The sequence below is a fragment of the Quercus robur genome, chromosome 12, assembly GCF_932294415.1.
Source record: "Quercus robur chromosome 12, dhQueRobu3.1, whole genome shotgun sequence".
NCBI classification, from domain to species: Eukaryota; Viridiplantae; Streptophyta; class Magnoliopsida; order Fagales; family Fagaceae; genus Quercus; species Quercus robur.
This window is the reverse complement of record NC_065545.1, coordinates 41,280,479-41,303,142: the sequence shown is the minus strand read 5'-3', so window position 1 is coordinate 41,303,142 and position 22,664 is coordinate 41,280,479. Positions and strand designations below refer to the sequence as shown.

General features: G+C 40.4%; 2 protein-coding genes and 1 long non-coding RNA gene across 3 annotated transcripts; 1 reads left to right on the top strand and 2 right to left on the bottom strand.

The window, feature by feature from the left end:
- Positions 1 to 1,161: 1,161 nt before the first annotated feature.
- Positions 1,162 to 3,238, bottom strand: LOC126709544 (uncharacterized). Its single transcript, XM_050409829.1, has one exon. The coding sequence runs from the start codon at positions 3,198 to 3,200 to the stop codon at positions 1,359 to 1,361; it is 1,842 nt and encodes a 613-aa protein (XP_050265786.1). The 5' UTR covers positions 3,201 to 3,238; the 3' UTR covers positions 1,162 to 1,358.
- Positions 3,239 to 7,526: 4,288 nt separating this feature from the next.
- On the top strand, positions 7,527 to 9,588 carry LOC126709031 (uncharacterized). Its single transcript, XR_007649302.1, has 2 exons — positions 7,527 to 8,322; positions 9,061 to 9,588. It is a non-coding gene; the product is annotated as an uncharacterized LOC126709031 (long non-coding RNA).
- Positions 9,589 to 10,749: 1,161 nt separating this feature from the next.
- Positions 10,750 to 11,175, bottom strand: LOC126708523 (uncharacterized). Its single transcript, XM_050408312.1, has one exon. It carries the CDS (start codon positions 11,173 to 11,175, stop codon positions 10,750 to 10,752), a length of 426 nt encoding a protein of 141 aa, XP_050264269.1.
- Positions 11,176 to 22,664: the final 11,489 nt, after the last annotated feature.

Here is a 22,664-nt window from a genome sequence, read left to right as displayed (position 1 = left end):
ATTGATAGTTATAACTATATCCTTGATAATTAGAATTTTATATATAACACTAAAATTTTTGCCATATACTCATTTTAACTGGATTTCATTCACAAGTTTAAGATGGATTTGTTTTACATTGACAGCGAAATCCATTGAAAAAAGAAAACGGTTATACCTTGCAAGTTCAGAATTGGAGCCACCTACTTTTTTTTTTCTGAGTCATCGGAACATTATGTTTGTCCTCATGTTCTTTGTTCTTCGTCCCTAACATGTGTGGATCATCTTGAAGTTTCTGCACAGATTAGGTTATTGTGAACTTAGTTTTGTTTGACACAGTACCACTGGATACACCATGAATTTCTTTATTTTGATAGCTATAATAGACAACGCAACTCACACCCGCACAGATTGAGTCCCTGACCTCAACTTCCTTATAGGGTGATGAGATGCCATTTGTTCCAGGATCACTAGCTTCAAATTGAGTATGAACTAAGAAACGGATAAAAAAAAAATTCCTTTGTATCATGGCATTAACTCAATAAGAACCATGGAACATTCATTAACAATGGAATCATCCAGCATGTTAAAGCAGCTCTAAAATATAATCTTAACAACCTTAAATAGTATATGGTTTTGGCATGTGCAGATCCTCTATTTTGCACTTCATCCTTAGAAAACAGTGGTCTAATTCTGATAAACTTGCATCAATGCTGATAAAATCTTTGACAGATAATGCCTTTGTTTTGAATTGAAAGCTGCAAAGAGAGGGATCATCAAGTATCTTAAATCATTTAACAAAATCCACAAGTGCCATAGAGAGAGAGAGAGAGAGAGAGAGAGAGACGGAGAGGGGTTCTGGTGTTGTACTTGTATTGGAGACAGCTGTGTAAAAGGATCAAATCATGTCAGCAAAATGATGCTTATGTACATTATAAGCATTAAGAGGCTTTGGGTTTCTCACACAGAGACTAGATAACAATCCTACAACTGATTGACAAAGATTATTGTCTGGTTCATGCCAAATCCTCTATTACCTGGTAAAACGCAGGCACCAAAATCATCTAAAACAAGAACGGCCAACTTAGTCCATTCTTAAGGTGTCAACTTGTTGTATGGTTTTAGGGTCATAGAAAAATACTCTAGAAATAAACTTTACTAGATACATAGAGAGTACAGAGCTCAAGAAAAACGTACCAATTTACTAGTAAAAATTTCCAAAATTATGGAAACAAAAACACTGATCAAATCTGTGTTAACTGGCACTAACCACATAGCTCAAAAGGTAAATAAACCACTCAACCTTCTAGCTTCCTTCAAAATTCAGAGATTGAACAGAATTTACACAGTAACAATATGAACAACAAAAGGCTAAAACTTTATTCTTTCCAACTAAAATCACCATCTACAATTCCATGCCTCACCAAAACAATCTCCTTTACAAGATTTCTGTAAGTGAATGGTCTTACTGTAGCTCGCAAAAACAACTCCGGAGGAATTTTACTCTTCTTAATCCTTTTTCTCCATGGACCATACCCAACACGCTTCCATTCCTCTGGACTCACTTTTGGCCATTTGCCCCTCAGTGCAGTTTCATCTCCATCTTCTGAAATGTTTTTAACTTTTCCCTTTTTCTGTGATTCCATTTCCCTCAACTGCTCCTTATAGAACTTGTTTGACACTTCGACACTCCGTTTTGCTAACTTCTCCATTGCATCCGCGCTGCTCACTGCCTTTCGAAACTCCTCCTCCCAAAACTTCTTATCCTCTTCTACACTTAAATCCTCTTCTTCAATACCAGATTCATCATCTCCACCTTCTTCTGAATCCATAACTACATCACCATCATCATCATTCTCAACAATGCATTCATCCTCCTCCTCCTCCTCCTCGTCATTACCATCATCCTCAATCCACTCTACAACCTCAGTCTCACCTGCATTACTGCTGAGCCCATCCTCATCATCATCCGGGGCATCACACCCCAACTCCATCTCCTCCAACTTTGCTTTCCACTCCTTAGTATACGGATGCAACAAGTTCTGCGTTGGATGATTACTCAAAAGAAACTCCAAACACTCAGACTTCCTCTCATCACTCAACTTCTCATACTTGTTCACCACATCATCCACAAACGCTTTGGGATTGGCCCTCAGGATCTTGCACAATCCACCAAAATAAGTACAAGCATCAACACTCCCATCCTCATTCCTCACCTCAAACAAGTACTGCCTCTCCGTTTTCGGATCCAATAACGGCATCAACCCCTTAAAAAAATCCTCCTGAGGCTCAAACCGAGACTGATACACCGGCCTCTTAACATACAGAATATCAGGCCTCATCCATGCCGCACATTGCGTTATAAGAGACCTCGCCTTATTCCCAAACCTACCCATCAAACTCCACTTATCCAACCTTCCTTTCGGGGCTTCCACAACAACCTCACACACCAAAGTCCATTGTTCCCAAGGCAATTCATTAACTCTCCATTTGGGGTGTCTCACAAACACCCAGAAATGCTTAAATAACCCTTTAATACTATCAGTATTATTATCAATTTTGACATTATTTTCCATTTCCTTCAATCTCTTACCGAAATCCGTAGCCATTTCAAACTGCTCAATCTTCTCCCACTCTTCCTGGTCCCTGACTTCACTGATCAAAGTGACACGCTCATCCGAGAAGCGGCCGCGAATGGGGTCACCAACGACAACACCACGCCAGGAGTAAGGGCCGTACTGGCCATACTTGTACCGGTCATATGGGTGTCGGAGATTGGGGTCGTCTTTGTCCATGAATCGAACCATACGGTCGTAGCCTAAGCCAATCTCTTGAAGCTCGTCTTCGGTGAAATGGTCGGCCTGGTTAAGGCCCTTGTTGTTCTTGTCGCTGTTGCGGCGGAGGAACCGGGTCTCCGCCATCTTCCTGCTTTTATCGCGGGCGCCTTCCTTAATGGCTCGCCGGAACGCGGCGTCTCCCTCTATGCGGCCTCCTGAACCGCTGCCTCCTTGCTTCTTCGGCTGCTTCTTCTTGCCTCCTCGACCTCGTCCTGCTCCTCCTCCTCCTCCTGCTCCTGCTCGAGCGGAGCAGTGAACAGAGAAATGGGTTTTGAGAGAATTGGGGCATTGGATTTGGGGGAAGCGAAGAAAATAGGGGATAAAATGGAAGTGGGTTTTTGAGAGAGACAGTGAGAGTGTGAGGTTTTGAGGAGGGTTTTGCATTTTTGCTTTTGCTTTTGAGGTTTGTATTGTACATAGCTATGAGCTTTCTATTTATTTGCTAGTTAAGACAACAACAAAAAATTATTATCGGAAATTGCAATGAGCTCCCTAGAGTTTTTTTTTTTTATAAAATTATTTATACTCACTTCCATTTATTTTTAAATAAAGTTCAAATTATTTGCATTAATCTACCATGAAGGGCTAAAAAATAGGTTTTTAAAAAGCTCAAAAGAAAAAAGTTTCAAATTTCCTATGAGATGGTGATGTGGATGACAATTTAAGGGAGGGTAAAATAGAAATTCATGATTTTTTTTAAAGCATTTTTTTAAGGGAAATGAATTCTTATTCCTAAGATGAGGGGCTCAATTGGTAAGAAATTTCTAGTAAAGTTATTTGTATTTTTTGAAAATATGTGTGGGTGAAAAAATGTGTGAAAATACGTGTAATATTGTTTAAACATTGAAAAATGCTGTTTAAACAATAGTAACAAACAGGCCCAAGATAATTAGATAAGTTGCAACTGCAAAACCAAAAATGAATGTGTAATAATGGTGATTCCACACCAAGTTCAATAAAATAATTAAATCAAATTGAAGTTCTATGTTAGCTTCATCGATTAATGTTGTTGAAGTAGCAGCTTAATCATAAATTTCAGTAGAGTGAATTGAAGTTGGAGGTTCAGGAAGCTCTTGTTCACTACAAAAAACATGACTTGTTTCAACCCACTTTTTCCAAGGGTTTAGTGAAAATGGTTGAAACAAACATTAAAAGCTAGCGCACTAATTAAAATACGACTAATCTTGTTACAATGGTCATTAAAACCCTTGAAATAAACTAAAACACTAAAATCCCATGTAATTGTTGCCTCCGAATTTTTGGATTAAGATCAGCACCTGATGCAATAGTAATAGATGGTTGAAATTGAAAGTTGGAAAAAGTAACTTTCAATCTCAACCATTAAATACAAAAAGTTGAAAAACAGTTAAGAGAAGTTAAAAAGTTAAAGTTAAAAGTTAAGAATAATAAAATTTATGTGAGAGGGATTAGAGTAATTGCACCCGGTGCAATACCCTAGGTATTGCATTGGATCCAAATCCCAAATTTTTACATTCTTCAATGGAATTCTAACACAACCCTTAATAAAAGATATCCAAATGTTTTAACCCTTGGAATAAAGTCTCTTTCTCTCTTTCACAAACTTAGAATTCAGAAAACCAATTTTCGAATAAAGTCTTTGCTCACTCTCCTTGAAAACTCATTTTCATTTTGTTCAACCATCCTCCAAACTAAATGAGAACTGTAACGACCCAAAGAAAAGCGCTAGCCACATTTGCGCTATACCTCAAAAGGACTAGTCACAATTGAGACTCCTTGTAGTTGTTAATAAAACCCAGATCTACCCAGTAAATACCCGATGTGGGACTGATCACATACCCACACACATCACACAATCAATTAAATTGGGACATCACAATACATCGGGTATTTACTAGGTAGATCTAGACTTTATTAACAACTACAAGGAGTCTCAATTATGACTAGTCCTTTTGAGGTATAGCATAGATGTGGTTAACGCTTTTCCTTGGGTCGTTACATATGGTATCAGAGCCGGCCCAGTAATCCCGTGTGGACTCGGAGACACTACCCCACAAAGTGGGCCCTAACGAGGACGTTAAGGATTAGCGCAGATATGGTTAGCACTTTTATCAGAACCGGCTCGGTAATCCCGTGTGAACTCGGAGACACTACCCCACAAAATGGGCCCTAACGAGGACGTTAAGAATTAGCGCAGATGTGGCTAGCGCTTTTCCTTGGGTCGTTAAAAGAACTCTTAGAAAATTCTCCTTGTGTGTGTGTGTGTCATCTCATCTCCGACAATAGGTTGAGGCGCGGTGGTCGACGATCCAATCTCTGATGACGACCAGTCGTTGATAGTCAGAACCCTCTCCTTCGCCCCTTTGTTTGATTATAGCTCTCTCTCTCTCTCTCTCTCTCTCTCTCTCTCTCTCTCTCTCTCTCTCTCTCTCTCTCTCTCTGTTTGTTTCCCAAGAAAAAAAATTTTGAATTTGGAAATTACCTAGTAGAACTTTGCAAAGGAATTTTGGTATTCTCTCTTGTTTTCTCTCTCTCATTCTCTCCATTGATATTTCTCTTCCTCGCCAATAATATAATTTGGGGCTAGGGTTTGGATACTTTGGAAATGGAATTACATACCTATCCTTTGGAATATGAAGTACAGGTTGGATGTATGAGGTTTGAACATATCATATTGAAGAAATGCTTAAAAAGGAGTTGGTAACTGTTAATGGTGTAGTATTTGAATAATATCAATTTAAGTATGGGTTGGATCTATGAGGTTTTTTTGTGTTGCTGTGTTTGTTAATTTTAGGTTTCCTATGGAAACGAGCATTGGTTTATCAATAGTATCAATTTAATTTTTGCCTGGTTTAGGTCATTGCAATTCAATGCTCTATTCAACTTCTTTACATTGCAGAGATTTTCACACTCATTTTGTTTATAAAATTTACTAGAGCTTATGAATTTTATAAATTCATTTTCAAGTTATGTAGCTTGTAATTGTTAATCTATTTTTCCCTTATATTTGTTATTGTTCAGTTCCAATGAATACAAAGCCTGCATTCTTTTTTCTTTTTGATAAGATGTTTATGTCTGACCTAAAAGTATTAACTCGGTTTAGTTATGGCATGGTATCAGTGCATCATATTGATGCATTATAAACTTGTAAAACTTCCTATAGTGCTAGAAAATTCACCATTGAGTATGTGGGTAACGGGAATAAGACCTTCCATCTAAGTTAAAATTTTGATTGCAGATATGGACAATTTGACATTTAAATGATGACTTCCAAGTTCTCATGAAGCATACCTTTACCTTAAAATTAAAAGTAATTACTATGGATTAATGTCGTACAAAAATGTACTTAGATGCAGAAAGTGTCATTTGTAATAATTGCTTGTGAGGCTGCAAATTGTCCTTCCTACTCATCTGTAATTTTCTTTCCCGTTATGGATACAAGACCATCCTAACTCAATTTCTGCAAATTGTTTTAATATGTTAAATAGCTACGTTCTCATCTATTTCTTTTATGTTTTCCTTCTAATTGATCCATTCTATGGCCCCTTTTTTCAAGTAAAGATGTCAAAAGTGGGGCAAAGTACTGATTTGTGTTTTAAGGTATGTTTCACGGGGAATTTTTGGGACTCTCTTTTTGTAGTAATTGGCTGGAATTTTTGGGTATTTTGTGTTGTTTCTCTTGATTAAAGTTTTAAACCATTTGTTAAAATTGTCTAAACTTGTATGCCAAAACCCAATATGCCACATCTCATTCCTTTGTTGTCTGAACTTGTATTATAAGGAGCTTTGAATTTGCAGGAAGGATCACTGTCACATCAATCCAATGGTAGAATTTGACTGTCTCGAGGCAGAGGATATCTAAATTTATTAAAATTTACATTGAACAGGAGTTTTTGGCTCTGGTATCACCTGCTATAAGTCAATATGCCATGCATTGTCTGGTTGATTTTGAGGAGTCCAAGAAACGTTGATTATAGTTACATAATTGATCTAATCAATAATAAATTGATGCAAATTACACATTCCCCCCCCCCCCCCCCTTGTTAATTATATACGAAATTCAAATAATTATTTAATTAGATCATCCAAACTTTGTTTAAATCTAGCAGATTTTGCTGTGTTTGTTTATACAATTTAACATTTCACAAATTTCCTGCATTTTTTGAAGCACTACACATAAGTACTTATACCACTGCAAGTGCAATTGCGATCGTGGTTTTTTTTTTTTTTTTTTTGGTGGCTAACTCTACTGGTTTAAGCTTCTGATGCTTGAATTGATTCTGCATAATTACAGCCAGCCATTTTACTAATTTTTTTTTTACTATTGTTGCAGTATGGTTGGTTAATTAGGACTGTTTTTTGCAAAAAATTCTTTTTCTCTCTAACCATTCACAGCTAAGTTTGATTGTTATGCTTATGCACTAAAGGGTGAGTATCCCAACTGATCAGGTGTGTCTTTTTTCTTTTCTTTTCTTTTTTTTTTTTTTTGGGAAGTTTTTCATCCCTCTCGGATCTCCCTTTAGTGCTTGAAATGAGATTTAAAAAAAAAAAAGTTTTGAGTATTTTATATTTATTACAGTTGTGTTTGGTGTTGTGAATGCTTACAATGTGGTGTGTTAGTAACATTGTCAATACAATAGTTGAGCTACTAGAACAAAACATATAGATTTTTTTTTTTTTTTTTTGTGTGATTTATGTTGTCTAGTTCTTGATATGACTCTCATAACTAATATGCTTGTTTTGTGAGGAAAAAGTTGTCAGGAAAATTTTGAGCTTGTGTTTTCTTTTTCTTTTTTTTGACGAGGGGCATGTGTTTTCTTTAATTCGCATCTCCGCTTCAGTTCACGATGCAAGCATTTTTCTTACGATCTACTAAATTATGTGCAATCTCAATGTGGAAATAGGGTGCACAAGTTGGAGTACAAATAGTGCTATAAATTTACCTTGTCAGTAATGGCTTGGACTATCCCTTTCTCTGTAGTTGTCTTCATAGGCAGCTTCGGTTTCTAAATACTATTATTCGATCTTTGTCAAGTGGGTATGCTCTACTAACCCTATTTCTGGAGCAGGAAAGGTTGGATATAATTCATCTGTTTTGAATATAATATACTTGTGTGTTGAATTTAATGTAGTATGGATCTCTTGGTGGCTGGTTGTGTTATTTTTTAGTTACATTTGTTGCCCCTTAGAGACATATGGTGTTACAACTGGTGGACACAATACATTTTATGGAGACTCTAAATTTAAAAGACAGTGTTGAAAAGGATACCTTCTTCCTTAAGCTTCCAAATTTAGCAGAGCAGCTTCCTCGTCCAATCGTCCTGAAAAAAGTGTGACATGGAAATTCTAATGTTATATATCTACCTGAAATGCCTTTGAATGCCAGCTTATGTTTTTGTTTTCTTGTTTATACAGTTAGTTCCATTATTAGCTTCTGCACTTGAATTTGGTTCAGCTGCTGCCCCTGCTTTGGCTACCTTGTTGAAAATGGGTTCTTGGCTTTCCAAAGAAAGAATTCATTGCCAAGGTCATGCTCTTCCAGTACCTTTACAATATCCTTATTTTCAGATGTTAATTTTTGTCTTGTAATGATCTGGGTTGATTGGTTATAATACATTGGACTTTTGATGTTTTTGTATATGGTTGTATACATTGGACGATGTATTTGTATTTGGTTGTATTATGTGGTTTTTGTGCATGATTGAGTTTTTTTTTTTTTTTTTTAATCTTATTTTGAAGGTCAAGAGACCCTTAAATAATCTTATTTATCAAGAATTGTATATGTAAATCTTTTAATCTTCACATTTAATAATTTCAAGTACAAAAAGTCACAATGAATGTATATGATTTTAGTTATCACTTTTTTAACCAAAAATATATATATTTTTTCTTTTTAGAGGGATAATTACACCCAAAAAAAAAAAAAAAAAAAAAAGAGAAGTCTTGAATGGTTTGGCTTGTAAATTGGATAAATATGTAACGTTTAAATTGAATTAATATATTTGTTTTTCATTGAAGTGTATCAAGAAGCAAAAATTAAGCAAGAAATAGAAGCAAAGCTTGGTTGGTTTCGCTGCTAGCCAGCCAAATTGTCCAATAAACTTGGTAGTTGGTAGTCAAAGAAACCCAAGTAGTTTACAAGTGGCTTTGTTTGGTTGCCAGATTCGGATAATGTTTTACCTTAGTTTGTAAGCTTTTATAGAGATGAGTTAATGTTTATAGCTCATAAGTTCTTGAAATGGCTATAACATTCTTCTTGTTTCAGGTTTACCAGTACCTTATTCCAGGAAACTCTCCATTGGCACCAGCTGTGGAGTGTTTAGAGGACATGCCTATTCCCTTGTGCAGTGTCTATGCTTTTACGAGAGGAGAACCCCCATTTACAAACTGCACTCCGGACTTCACCAATACTCTTGATTATATATTATTTGCCCCTACTGATAACATAAAACCAGTCAGTTTCCTGGAGCTTCCAGAACTAGACTCATCTGATGTTGTTGGTGGATTACCAAATTACAGCCACCCAAGTGATCATCTACCAATTGGTGCTGAATTTGAAATTACCAGGGACTAACTTATCTTGCAGTGCAAGTGATATTTGTAATCTCTTGCTCTAATTCGATAGCAACAATGGGAGGGGGGTATTTGAATCTGGTTCTCCTAATAAAGGAGAGCAGGCTATGCCTTTGAGCTATACAACACTTGGTGTAATGTCCTATAGTTTTCTTTTCTTTCACATCTCTCTCTCTCTCTCTCTCAACAAAAGTTAAGGTTCAACTGAGAGAATTGGAAATTTATTTTGCGGGTAGACAATTTTGGTAGATTTTTTTTCAAGTAATAAGTTTTATTAGAAAAATAAAGAGTATCACTTTGGTAGGTTTTTTTAAAAAAGAGTAACTGACATTCGATTAGTTTAAAATTCCTCGAATTTGATAAGTGTGAATATGTGATGATAACGTGTGAAGATTGACAAAATATTTATCCAATAATAATATAAAAATATTGAGTTACACCAACTAATATATTTTTATTAGCCAAATAATTAAGCAAACCCATTGTTAATTTTTATTTTTTTATTTTTTTGGATATGCGTGAGCATCAATGGAGACTGAAACTTAAAAGGCATATCATCATTGGAGGGGGAGAAGAGGGAACCTAACTCTCCGTTTGATCAGAACTATCAAAGGGAATAGATCTTTCTAAATTGAGCCATCTTTTTCGGTTGCTAATCAGCCTTCCTAGCTTGTCCATCCCATTGAACTTTGGAAATAAACCAAGTAACTTTTAGATGACTCTACAAAGATCAAAGATGAAAAGGGAGAGAAAGAGACGGACTTATAACAAGATCACGAGGATGCAGGAAGAACTTGAATGAGGCAAGGATGAACGAGAAAAAAATCTCTGAAGGAGCATAGAAGTTTGGAAAGTAAAAGAGGTAGAAATGCTGGAATATAAATTTTTTGTATCACTTTTTGTGTTTTACCAATTATGATATGCCATGTGTTTGATTTTTTATTTTTATATTTTAAACTACCAAGTTTAGAGGGTAATAAGCTACTAGTCTAAGGGCAGTTCACGTTGGGGCATGCTGAAAGGAAGTCCACTGAGTCCACTTAGAGGATGACCAAGCACCCCGAATTAAAAAATCAATGCCTACATAAAACCATTATCTTTGTCACATCTATATTTCCATTTAATGCAACAAGAGAAAATTCATCATTCTACAACATCAAATAGTTTTGGATTTGATCAATTGTAATATAAACAAAGGCCCAATCATTCTAAACAACATTATATATAAATATAAATATAAATACATTCATTTTTTTTTTTATAAGCAATATAAATACATTCATAAAAGCCCATATTTATATTCAGCACAAAAAAAAAAAAAAAAAAAAAAAAAAAAAAAAAAAAAAAAGCCCATATTATTTTTGCTAGACTAAAAGCCCAATTAGACAACACTGTCAACTTGTAGCCCTATGTGGAGTCTACAAACAGGACAAGAAGCATGGTTCCGAGTCAACCACGTCTGAATACATGCAAGATGGAATGCATGGAGACATGTAGGAAGCTCAACGAGGCTCTCACCCTCCACAAACTCCTCAAGGCAGACAGGGCAGTCCGTGGCAGCTTCACCGGCATGGAAATCTCTTTGCGGTAGTTCCGGCAGAGGAGGCTGATGATCATGAGGAAGCTCCGCATTGTGCTCTTCCGGTTCTGGCTGGTTCATCATCTTCCACCAAATAAAGGACAGAATCAAGGTAACCATGAGAACAACGGCTAGCGCTACTCCTATCCCAATAATCCCACCGGGGCTTAAGAGAGGCGCCTGCTTCCAATGGGAATTCAACCTGTTAGCCGTTGCATTGCTAGCCATTGTACTCTTCAGTTCAAAGTTAGTGTAGCTAGGGATGAATAAAAAACAGCTCTAATTAGCAAACACTGGTTCAAATTAATTAGCAACTCTCAGAACCCAACACTTGAACTTCAAATTTCCTTAATAGAAATTATCACATTTATCCAATCAAAAAAGCAATTAGAAATTTCCTTAATAGAAATTATCACATTTATCCAAACAAAAAAGCAATTAGTTGAAAATTTAATGAAGTTTTTTTTTTACCTTAGAAGCAGAGGCGGGCCTAGGCCTGTTCAGGCTTTTTCAGTTTTTAAGCGAAGTTTGGATTCCGAATTTGATTATTCTCTTCAAACAGCACAAACAAAATGCACAAATCACAAATCACAACCCAGAATCCTATCAAATGAACCAAATCACATAACAAATAATGTACTCTTAAACATAAAATAAGGAATTCACTTTCTGTGGTTTCTCAGCACCACAAAAAAATATTATCATACCCAACATTTTCTCATTTCTCTTTGCAATAGCACACTAAATAAATCATGACCCAACAATCTAATCAAGCATATCAAATCTCAAACTTTATATAGAATTGATAATATGAAGATTTGAGTGAGAGATTACCTGAGTATTGATAGTTCACTTTACTTAGACTTCACAGTCCCAGATACAGTTTGCTCACTCGAAGGTGGTCGTCAAAAGTTGAGCATGGTCAGGTTTTCTTACAACCTTGTCAGCTTTGCAATTTGGTCATGTTCCACTAGGGGGCTAGAGCTAGACTATGCTTGAGGTTATATATATATATTTATTTTGGGTTTTTACAGTAGAAACTAGAAAAAACAACCACCTATTTGATTTTGGGGGTACTTGCACTTTGTACTCCCAAACTATAAACAGGTTGATCTCTCTGTCTTCGTCCGTGAAGGGTGGTGGTTTTGACAGGAAAAGAAGAGGTGGGTTTGAACGGCATTTTAGAAAAAAAATGCATTTTAGACCGTTCTTGAAAAAACAATATGGGGAGCCGGACCCATACTGTTTTGGTTTTTTTCTTTTGAGGAAATATGCGTGTGTCAGTTGAATAAGCTTACCTAATTAAAGTATCTATCTCATTTCTTAAAAAAAAAAAAAAAAAAAAAATTAAGTATCTTCATTATCTTAATTGTTAAGTAGATGTTGCCTTTAATTTTGGTTGTCTGATGACAGCATTTTATTTTGATATTTACATTTTTTTGGTAACATTTTAAAATTTTATCCCCACACGTCTATTCTAATTATTCCATACTCATATCCTACAATCCCATCAGACTGTAAATTTATACACATGAGAGGATGTTCCAAAATGTATCCTTAGCTATGTCAGTTTTCATATACAATTTGACTAGTCCGAAACCTCAGTGGGAACTTCCTTATCTTACTTAATTCCTTATAGACATGACGCTTCTCCTTTGAGCTCAGCCCACTGTCCATAGTGACAGTCATTGTCTTCAACACCCTTGCTGCCTTCAAGATTATTGTATGCATAGGTAATACTATTTACTTAATCTTAATAAACTTTTCTACATGATTAGAATAACTACGTAAGATATGGATATATCCATATAATTAAGTTATCTTTTTAGAGCTATACAATGTAAAGGTAAAATCTAATCACTCTCTAAAAACTTCCAAAAGTTATAACAAAAACCATAAATTGGCTCTGAATTAGAAAACAATAATTAAATTCACAAAAAAAAAAAAAACATTGTACCATGGTTTGGTTGAAATTTCTTCTTTAAACGCTTACAATCATGCACAATGAAAATTTTGTTATAAATTGTGAATTTTTTATAATGCCTTTACCTTGTAACATGTAAGTTTGACCAACATACTCATTTAGCTTAATTTCTAATGAAATCTTTTTTTTTTAAAGCATATGTTATTAAAGTTTTTATTAAAAATTATTATACTCCAAATTTCTTAAATCATTTTGTTAATTACAATTACTAAACATATCCTAACAACTTGTGATATGCCAAATTAGTCAAACCATTCAACACAACGTTTAAAGAAATATTGATAAATTGTTCACAAAAAAAAAAAAAAAAAAAAAAAAAAATCGGTTTAAATGTCTAGGTCATACTTTGAAGATAATACAAAGTAATATACTTTTGCGGATACATATATTCAATATATTTCTATTTCTGCCAGTCATGTACAGCCTTCCCAACCCATTATATTGCAAGAGCTTGACCAACTCCTAAGAAATGAAATGACTCAATTGCACACAAAAATAAAATTTTAAAAAAAAAAAAAAAAAAAAAAAAAAAAACACCTCCCAACAGATTTATGCAAGCAACATAGACAATTCACTTTCAAGGTTTACCCTTGAATAAGAACTGTGATATCTAGCCTTTCCTTTATTGTCTTTAAAAAATAATAATAATGCTAATAAAAAAAAATATACTAAGCATAGATACAAAATAAGTTTAGTAAGAATCATTTCAAAATACATTAATATAGTCTGTAGTTTATTCCCACGGAAACCCATAAACCCCATCCAACAACCTCCCTATTAACATATTTATACCATACACTGACAAAAGCTCTACCGTAACAACTTCTACTTACTACATCTATCATTAAGAAGCTCCAACAAAAGATGGTAATTTCCCAACATGGTAATCACCTATTTATATACTCCAACAAACTGACCTAATGATAAAAGCAAAGCACTATAGTTCTCTCCAACATGTCCATGCACGCTAAAGTTGATCCAATATTTTCTTCTTAAAAGGGTTGATTTGAATGTTTGATCTTGAAGTTCAGTACAAAACTTGTCACCACCATAAATCTCTTATCTTACCAAGTGATCATATCGTTGTGCCACCTGAATTGAACCCTACAATCATAATTGTAGGGTCACGATTCGGGGTCCAGGCCCAACAGGTATGGGGTTCTAGCCCAAGGAACCCAAAACAATGAATTTATAGAGAGTGGGTTACAGAACTAGGCCCTAACGAAGTGCATACTAGTTAACATAGGGCCATACAACAGTCGAAAATAAGAAAATCTCCTTCATGTCCATTAGATAAACGGTCCGAGGAGACGTAGGGGATGTATCTCTGTCTTTGCTCAAAGGCTATGGTTCTCACTCTCTTCTTCTGTTCTAAGTTACTTCCTTTTTTCCGTCCCCTTCTTCATGGGGACTCCCCCCTCTTATATAGCCCCCTTGAAGTCATCAGGACCTTACACTTGTTGATCATTTGGACCTTCACTTGAGTGCCCGTCCCATCGGACATCTCCCCCATCTTTCTGTGAGTTGTGGTAGCCAAGGTAACACTGTTCACAAGTCCTCTCCACCTTAATGCGGCCGAAAAAGTAGCTTCCATGCATTTAATGTGGCAGCTGTAGCCTCTCCCTTGGCATCCTACACTTTCCTCCCTCTTACGGGCTTGTGGAACTTATCCCTGTTACTAATACTCGTTAGAGTGAATCCTTATAGCTGGCAGAGTGCATGTTCAAGCCACATTTGGTACGTCCTCGGACCGCCTTTTAAACAATTTTGGGCCCATAAGAATTGGGCCGGGAGCCCTTTTGGTACCCACACCTTCTCCTTGGACGTGGTCGAGTTTTATATGGGGCCCAAGACCCATTGTATGATCTTGGGACTTTACCCCTACAATAGCCCCTCAAAATTCCGATTCTTTCTCTCTTATCCGAAGAGAAAAGGAGGGATTTTGACACTTATGGGATTACTTATTGTAAATCCTTGTTTTACGCGTGTGGAGGTACAGCCTCACATACCCAATTACTGCTACTGGCGTTTCGTAACCCATGAGGCGCTAATTATTGCGTTAGGCGGCTTTATGTCCCTCGAATCCAACGGTGGGGCGCCTGATCAACGGTTGATATTTCCCCAATTCTCTGGGCGGGAGTAAGCCCATTCATTTTCTCCCCGCTATATAAGATTTCCAAGGGGAATTATTTCCATTTTTTTGAAAAAGCACTCAAGCATCCCAAAGCACTCTAGTACTTCCTTTTGCAAAGCATTCAAAACTCCACAGACACTCCCTTGAAGATTCCCGGCGAGTTCTTCACAAGCTCGAGAGGTTTAGGATCTTCGCTCCTGTAAGTGCTCATTTCTCGTATTACTTAGCATTTCCCCTCCGTTGCCTTTCCCGGCTTTCTTCCTTAAGTAAACCTTCTTCGTGTCGCCTAGGGTTAGTGGGATGAGTAAGCTTAAGAAACTGGTAGACTCTCCAGCCGGTATGGAAGGCTTAAGGGCCAAATACCATATCTCGCCGAGAGTAGGTCTAGAATATTGCTCCTTGGACGAGATCTTAACCAAGAGAAAGACGGGGCAGGTCGTCATTCCAATGATAGCTTTCATAGAAGGAGGAATGACGATCCCTATGAGGAGAATAACTAGGGATTATTTGCGTGGTCATAGGCTGGCCCCCCACCAGTGCGCCGCAAACATGTTTCGAATCCTGGGGTGCGTAGACACTCTGAACGAACAGATGAACCTCGGCCTCTCATGGCACGATGTAGTTCACCTATATGAATGTCATAGCCTCAATGAGTTGTATTACCTAAAATCTAGGTCCGACGAGGTGAGGCTGATATCCTGCCTTCTCAAGTCCAACAAAGGCTTGAAGGATGACCTTTTAATCGACTCTGGAGCATGGCACGACGGTCTTCACTGCCCAATTAGGGTGGGAATACCAGGTGGGGCACTATAGGGTCAGATCCCTTGGAGGGGATCTTAGTCTCGAGTTTTTCTCTTCCTTATTTCAGTTTTAGTTTTGATTATTTGCCTCCTCGGACTAACATAACCCTTCCTTTGGGTTTTTGCAGACAAAGAACAAACAACTCCGCGGATAAGTTTGGTCAATGTCCAGACCCTTAACTTCCTCTTAAGGTCCGAAATCTTTGTGAGTGAAGACGGGCAACTACGTGCTGCTCCTCTTATCTTGGACTACGAGCCCCTTTCACGCGCTTTCGTGGATGCCGGTCAAGCCATCAGGGCTAGAAGTCCCCAATTAGCTCGCATCGACGTTTCTAAACCAAACTTTCTTGCTCGGAGAGACCTACCTCCCGTCCAATTGCCTGTTCAGCGCGTTCTTCCAGAGGTAGTTGTCCCAGGAGAAGGAGTTGATTCCTCGCACTCATCTCTTGAGGCTCAAATTGCCCAATTCCACTTCGCCGAGGAGGGAGAGGTATCAACCAGGCCTGTAGAGCTCTCAGACTCCGACTCGGACATAGATCGTTCCTCGGCGGCTCCCACTCTTGGCTTAGTAATTGCTCAGGTTGACACTAACCAAAAGATTGAAGAAGAGGACATGGATTTGAAGCCAAGGTCTGGTCTCAGGGGCCTCTTATCCAATAGAAACAGAGGGTAGTCTTCCAGGGATGCCCCCAAGGAGCAGGTTACAGCCAAGCTTCCTCCTCCTCTTCCCCCTTCAACTGACCCAACGCTACAACCTCTTCCTAATTTGAGGCGGAAGAGACCAGTGGAAGAGTTGGAAGAGGGCGAGGTTGGCCCTGAAAAGGCTAAGCAACAGAAGAAAGGTAAAGAGCCCAAGGAAAAAAGGACAAGGTCTGTTGATAGCCGAGACGAGGCAGTTGTAAGGAGGGAGCAGCGGACCTGGTCCCCACGCCTAGAGCTGGACGGCACCCCTATCTCGTGGGACGCGACTCTGTGGGAGACCCAACGAGGACAGGCGTCTTACCTTGCTGAGGCCTTGCAACAGCCCCTTCTCTTGCCTCGTGACATGGAGGGGCTCCGAGCTACTCGACAACCGGATCTCTTTATGTCGCTGAAGAGAGATTTGGCCATGGTAAACGAAGACTCCTCCTTGTCCAATTTCTTTATTCCGCACCTACCTATTTGTTATTTTCTTTTAATGATTCTTCCATTACTCCCACACAGGTCACTCAACAAATCTTCGTAACTGAGGAGTGGGCCAAGAAATCTCATGAAGATCTGAATACTGAGGTTCAGTCCTGCCTTGCCGCGGAGAAGGCTACCGGTGTCCTCAGGCTGGAAAAGGATCTCTTGAATAAGGAAATAAAGGAGGCGCTGAAGACCCGTGACAGTGCTGAGGTCGGACTTAAGACCACAACCAAGCAGGCTGAGAACATGCACCAACAGCTTCATCAGTCCGAAATAAACCTCGCGACCAAGACGCAGATGGTTTTGGACTTCAAGGCAGAGCTATCAAAGACAAAAGAGGCAGCTCACTTGGCTAGGGAGGCGGCTGAGGTTGCGGTGGCAGCCTCCTACGAACACGGAGTGGGGGACACCGAAGCCAAGCTAACCGAGGAGGTGGCTACGGTTTGTAGGGACTACATCACTATGTCCTGGGGGGTGGCCTTGGACCGGGTGGCAGTTCTCGTGGACTCCGAACTTAGGAAGATTGAGAATATCTTCTTTCCTGAAGATATTCGCGAGATTCCGGGCTCGGTTCCTCCTGAGGAGCCCCTCTCTGCTAGGGTCACTACTCCGGATTCCTTCATACTTGAAGCCGAGGAGGTGCAGCCACTTGCAAAGGACAAGTCGCTTGAGGACGCCTTCACTATAAGGGACGTTGTCGCGCAATCCAAGGAGGCCGTACCTGAGCCCAAGGTAGGAGGCGATCACCCTGAGGTAGAGGTCCCTGCAAAGAGTGCTGCCCAAGATAAAGCTTAGGACATTAGTATAGGACTTTTCTTGTAGTTGTCTTCTTTTATCTTTTATTTCCTTATTTTGCCAATGTTTGTAAGAAAATACATTTCAGAGCCTAATGAATGATATGACTTCTTCTTTGAATCTTGTTTTACTGCTTCCTTTTCTGCCTTTGTAATGAATGAATTTTGGTTATGTTACTAACTACTGAGAGCCAAACGTTACTCGAAGTTTAAGCAATACGGCTAAGCATGAATGAAAGAATGAAAAAATGATAGTTAACACTTAGATAAAACTGCATCAAGATTAATTTCCCCCAAGCCTGTGGTCTAAGGGGCCACACAAGATTTGGGATCTGTTTAACATCTAGATAAACTTACATCATGATTAGTTTCCCCCAAGCCTGTGGTCCGAGGAGCCATGCCGGACCTGGGTTCTGTTTAACACATAGATAAAACTACACAGTAGTTAATTTCCCCCTAGTCTGTAGTCCGAGGAGTCAGGCAGGACTTGAGTTCTGTTTAACACTTAGATAGAATCGCGTAGTAGTTAATTTCCCCCAAGCCTATGGTCTGAGGAGCCAGGCAGGACTTGGGTTTTGTTTAACACTTAGCTAGAATCGCGTAGTGGTTAATTTCCCCCAAGCCTGTGGTCCAAGGAGCCAGCCAAGACTTGGGTTCTATTTAACACTTGGATAAAATTGCACAATGGTGTGGCGCCAAGAATTACAAACTTTCATTAATAATAGTACATTTTCAGATTATTTACATTCCAAGGGCGTGGCACTACATGTTCGTCCAAATCTTCTAAAAAGTAGGCCCCTATGTCGGCCATCGAGGTGATACGATATAGGCCTTCCCAATTTGGTACGAGTTTTCCCCACGCGGGATTTCTTGCAGTGCCCAGGACCTTCCTCAATACCAGTTCCCCGGGTGCCAGGGGCCTTAGCTTCACCTTGGCATCGTAACCTTGCTTGAGCTTATGCTGGTAGTAGGCGAGTTGGATCATCGCTCTCTCCCTTCTTTCCTCAATGAGTTCTAAGCTTTCTTCCAGCAGTTCGTTGTTAGCATTAGGGCAAAATGTGCTGGTCTTCAGTGTTGGGAAATTTGTCTCTAGAGGAATAACAGCCTCAGCTCCATAGGTCATTGAAAATGGGGTCTCCCCTGTGGACCTGCGTGGCGTGGTGTGGTACGTCCACAAGACATGGGGCAGTTCTTCTACCCACCTCCCTTTCGCGTCATCTAATCTCTTTTTCAACCCATTTAATATGACTTTATTGACGGCTTCAGCCTGCCCATTCCCCTGTGGGTAAGCTGGTGTGGAGTACTTATTGGCAATTCTCAACTCGCTACAATACCTTCTGAAAGCTTTACTATCAAATTGGAGACCGTTGTCCGAGATTAGGGTATGAGGAACTCCGAACCCGGTGATGATATTTTTCCAAACAAATTTCTTGGCATCAACATCTCTAATGTTTGCCAGCGGCTCAGCTTCGACCCATTTTGTGAAATAATCTGTGCCGACAAGAAGAAACTTTTTGTTCCCCACTGCTTTAGGAAATGGTCCTAGGATGTCCAGGCCCCACTGCGCGAATGGCCAAGGGTTGGATAGCGGATTAAGGGTTCCGCCTGGTTGATGTATATTTGGGGCGAACCTTTGGCATTGATCGCACTTCTTCACATATTCCTGCGCCTCTTTCTGCATGCTCGACCACCAATAACCTTGCGTTATGCCCCTATGGGACAAGGACCTACCCCCCGTATGGCTTCCACAAATTCCTTCGTTCAATTCCTCCAGGATAAGCTCAGTGGCATCTGGGTGCACGCATAGCAAGTATGGTCCTGAAAATGAGCGCTTATACAGTTTGGAGTCCTCGGACAGCCAAAATCGAGAAGCCTTTCTTCTAATCTTGTCGGCCTCGTTCTTATCTTCTGGTAAGGTGTCGTTTTTTAAAAATAGTACTAGAGGATCCATCCAGCTAGGCCCTACCCTGACGCTGTGAACTAGTACCAAGTCGGTTCTCACCATCGTTGGCCTGTATAGATCTTCTACGAGTATGACCCAAGGGAGTGGTTGAGCTGAGGAGGTGGCAAGCGTTGCAAGGGAGTCAGCGTGGGTGTTCCCGCTCCTAGATACGTGCATTAGGCTGAAATGGTTGAAATGCGCCTGCAAGCGCTTGACTTGGACTAAGTACTCTTGCATTCTTTCATCCCTCGCCTCCAATTCCCCATTTACTTGTCACACAACAAGTCTTGAGTCCGAGAACATGTTTATGGATTTCTCACCCAGTTTCTAGATCATTGACATTCCTTCCAACAATGCCTCATACTCTGCCTCGTTATTCGTGGCAGAGAAACCCAGTCTTAACGATTTTTTGATGGTAATCCCCTCGGGGGAAACCAGGACGAGCCCCACCCCTGAGCCCCTTTGGTTGGCCGCGTCGTCAACGTGCGCTTTCCAACAAGTGGGCTCTTGCTGAGAGACTGTGCCGATCAGTTTTCCGTCTGAGTTTAGTAGCCCTCCTCCTCCTTCTGATGTGGGTTCAGCAAACTCAGCTACCAGATCCGCGAGAACCTGACCCTTCACAGTGGTGCGAGGCATGTACCTAATGTCGAAGGCGCCCAGAATCGTCCCCCACTTTGCTATTCTGCCCGTGTAGTCGGCACTCCGGAGTATTGATTTGAGCGGGAGTTGGGTTAGTACAATAACGGTATGTGCCTGGAAGTAGTGGTGGAGCTTTCACATGGCTTGTACGATTGCCAGAACGGCCTTTTCGAGGGGGAGGTAACGGATCTCTGCCTCGTGCAACGATTTGCTTACGTAGTAGATGGGCCGTTGTCTTCCCGAATTAGCACGAGACTCACTGCGTGAGGGGCTACCACAACATAGGCGAATAGTACCTCGTCGGTTTCAGGACTGGACATGATTAGTGGCCGAGACAGGTATTCCTTAAGCTGCTGGAAGGCTAAGGCACATTCTTCAGTCCACTCAAAGCCTTTCCACTTATTTAATAAGTGGAAGAAAGGCCTGCACCTGTCCGCCGAGCTGGAGATGAAACGGTTTAAGGTGGCAATCATGCCAGTGAGTTTTTGGAGCTCTTTGGGGTTCTAAGGAGGCTGCAGGCTATGGATAGCTCTAATTTGGTCGGGGCTGACTTCAATACCTCTATGGGTCACCATGTAACCTAAGAATTTCCCTGACCCCACTCCGAATGAACACTTAAACGCGTTCAGGCACAACCTGTACTTTCTCAGAATTCCGAAGACATCACCGAGGTCTCTGACGTGGTTGGACACTAACTTGCTCTTCACCACCATGTCGTCTATATAGACTTCGATGCTCTTACCCATCTGTAGTTCAAACATCCTGGTCATCATCCTCTGATAGGTCGACCCGGCATTTTTCAAGCCAAAGGGCATTACCTTGTAGTGGTAGTTTCCAATGGGGGTGACAAAAGCCGTTTTTTCTTGGTCCTCAGCAGCCAGGGGTATCTGATGGTAGCCTTGGAAGGCGTCCAAAAAATTCATTCGAGGGTGTCCCACGGTCGAATCCACCTATCGGTCTATCCGAGGCATAGGGAAAGGATCCTTTGGGCAGACCTTATTCAGGTCTGTGAAGTCCACGCAGACCCGCCATTTCCTACTCTTCTTCTTCACCACGACTATGTTGGCCAGCCACTCGGGGTAAAATACCTCCTTGATAGCCCCTACTTTCTTCAATTTTATAACCTCCTCTCTCACCGCATCTGCATGCTCTTTCGACGATCGCCGAGGAGGTTGCTTCTTAGGTGTTACGGCCAGGCTAACATTAAGGTGGTGACAAATGAAATCTGGATCAACCCCCGGAGCCTCGTAGGCGTCCCATGCAAACATGTCCACATTCTATCTGAGAAAGTCAATCACCGTTTCCTTCTCTTATGGCGGCAGTTCTGAGCCAACCTGAAAAAATCTTTCCGAGTCGGAGCCCACAAGAAATTTCTCTAAATCCTCACAACTCACTCCCTCAGCAGGTCCCTCACTACACGAGGCCAAGGCCGGGGTTGTTAATTGCTATAAGCCGTTCTCGACTGAGGTGGAGGGCTCAGTACTCGGTCGTCGCGAGATGGCGGACACCATGCATTGCCAGGCCATGGCTTGGTCCCCTATTACTTCTTTCACTCAACCCTCCGACAGATACTTCACCTTTTGGTGTAAGGTTGATGACACAGCCCCTAGGGCGTGAAACACGGTCTGGCTACAATGGCGGTGTAGGGGGAGTAAGCATCTACCACTATGAAGTCCACCTCCACTACGTCCGAGCCTGTTTGTATAGGCAGCCTAATCAAGCTTTTCGAAGTGACAGTTTTTCCCTCGAAACTCACTGAAGGGGAATCGTATGCTGTCAGGTCCTCTGGTTTCAGCTTCAGCCCCTTGTACAAGTCGGGGTACATTACTTCCACAGCGTTGCCCTGATCGACTAGCACCCTCTTCACGTCATATCCCCCAATCCTAAGCGTGACGACTAGAGCATCATCGTGGGGCTGAAGGGTTCTTAGTTTGTCCTCATCCGAGAATCCGATTAGGGCGTGGCCATCCCTCTAGCCCTCTTAGACTCCCGGTCGTCAGCTTCAGCGGGGAGTCGACCCACCGACATCACTCTGAAAGGATGGGAGTCGGTTCTTCCTGGTACGGCAAGAATGACATTTATCGTGCCAATGGGTGGTCTCAATGTGCTTTGCCTTGTTTCGACGTTCGACTGCTCCTGCCGTCCAACAGGATGATGTAAGAGGTGTCTCAACTTTCCCTCTCGGACCAGCCGATCCAAGTGGTTTTTCAGATTCCAGCAGTCATTGATGGTGTGGCCCGGCTCTTGGTGATACTCG

Excerpts from the sequence above, each read along its gene's own strand:
- LOC126709544 (XM_050409829.1), bottom strand. The coding sequence starts at position 3,200 with ATGCAAAACCCTCCTCAAAACCTCACACTCTCACTGTCTCTCTCAAAA.
- LOC126708523 (XM_050408312.1), bottom strand. The coding sequence starts at position 11,175 with ATGGCTAGCAATGCAACGGCTAACAGGTTGAATTCCCATTGGAAGCAG.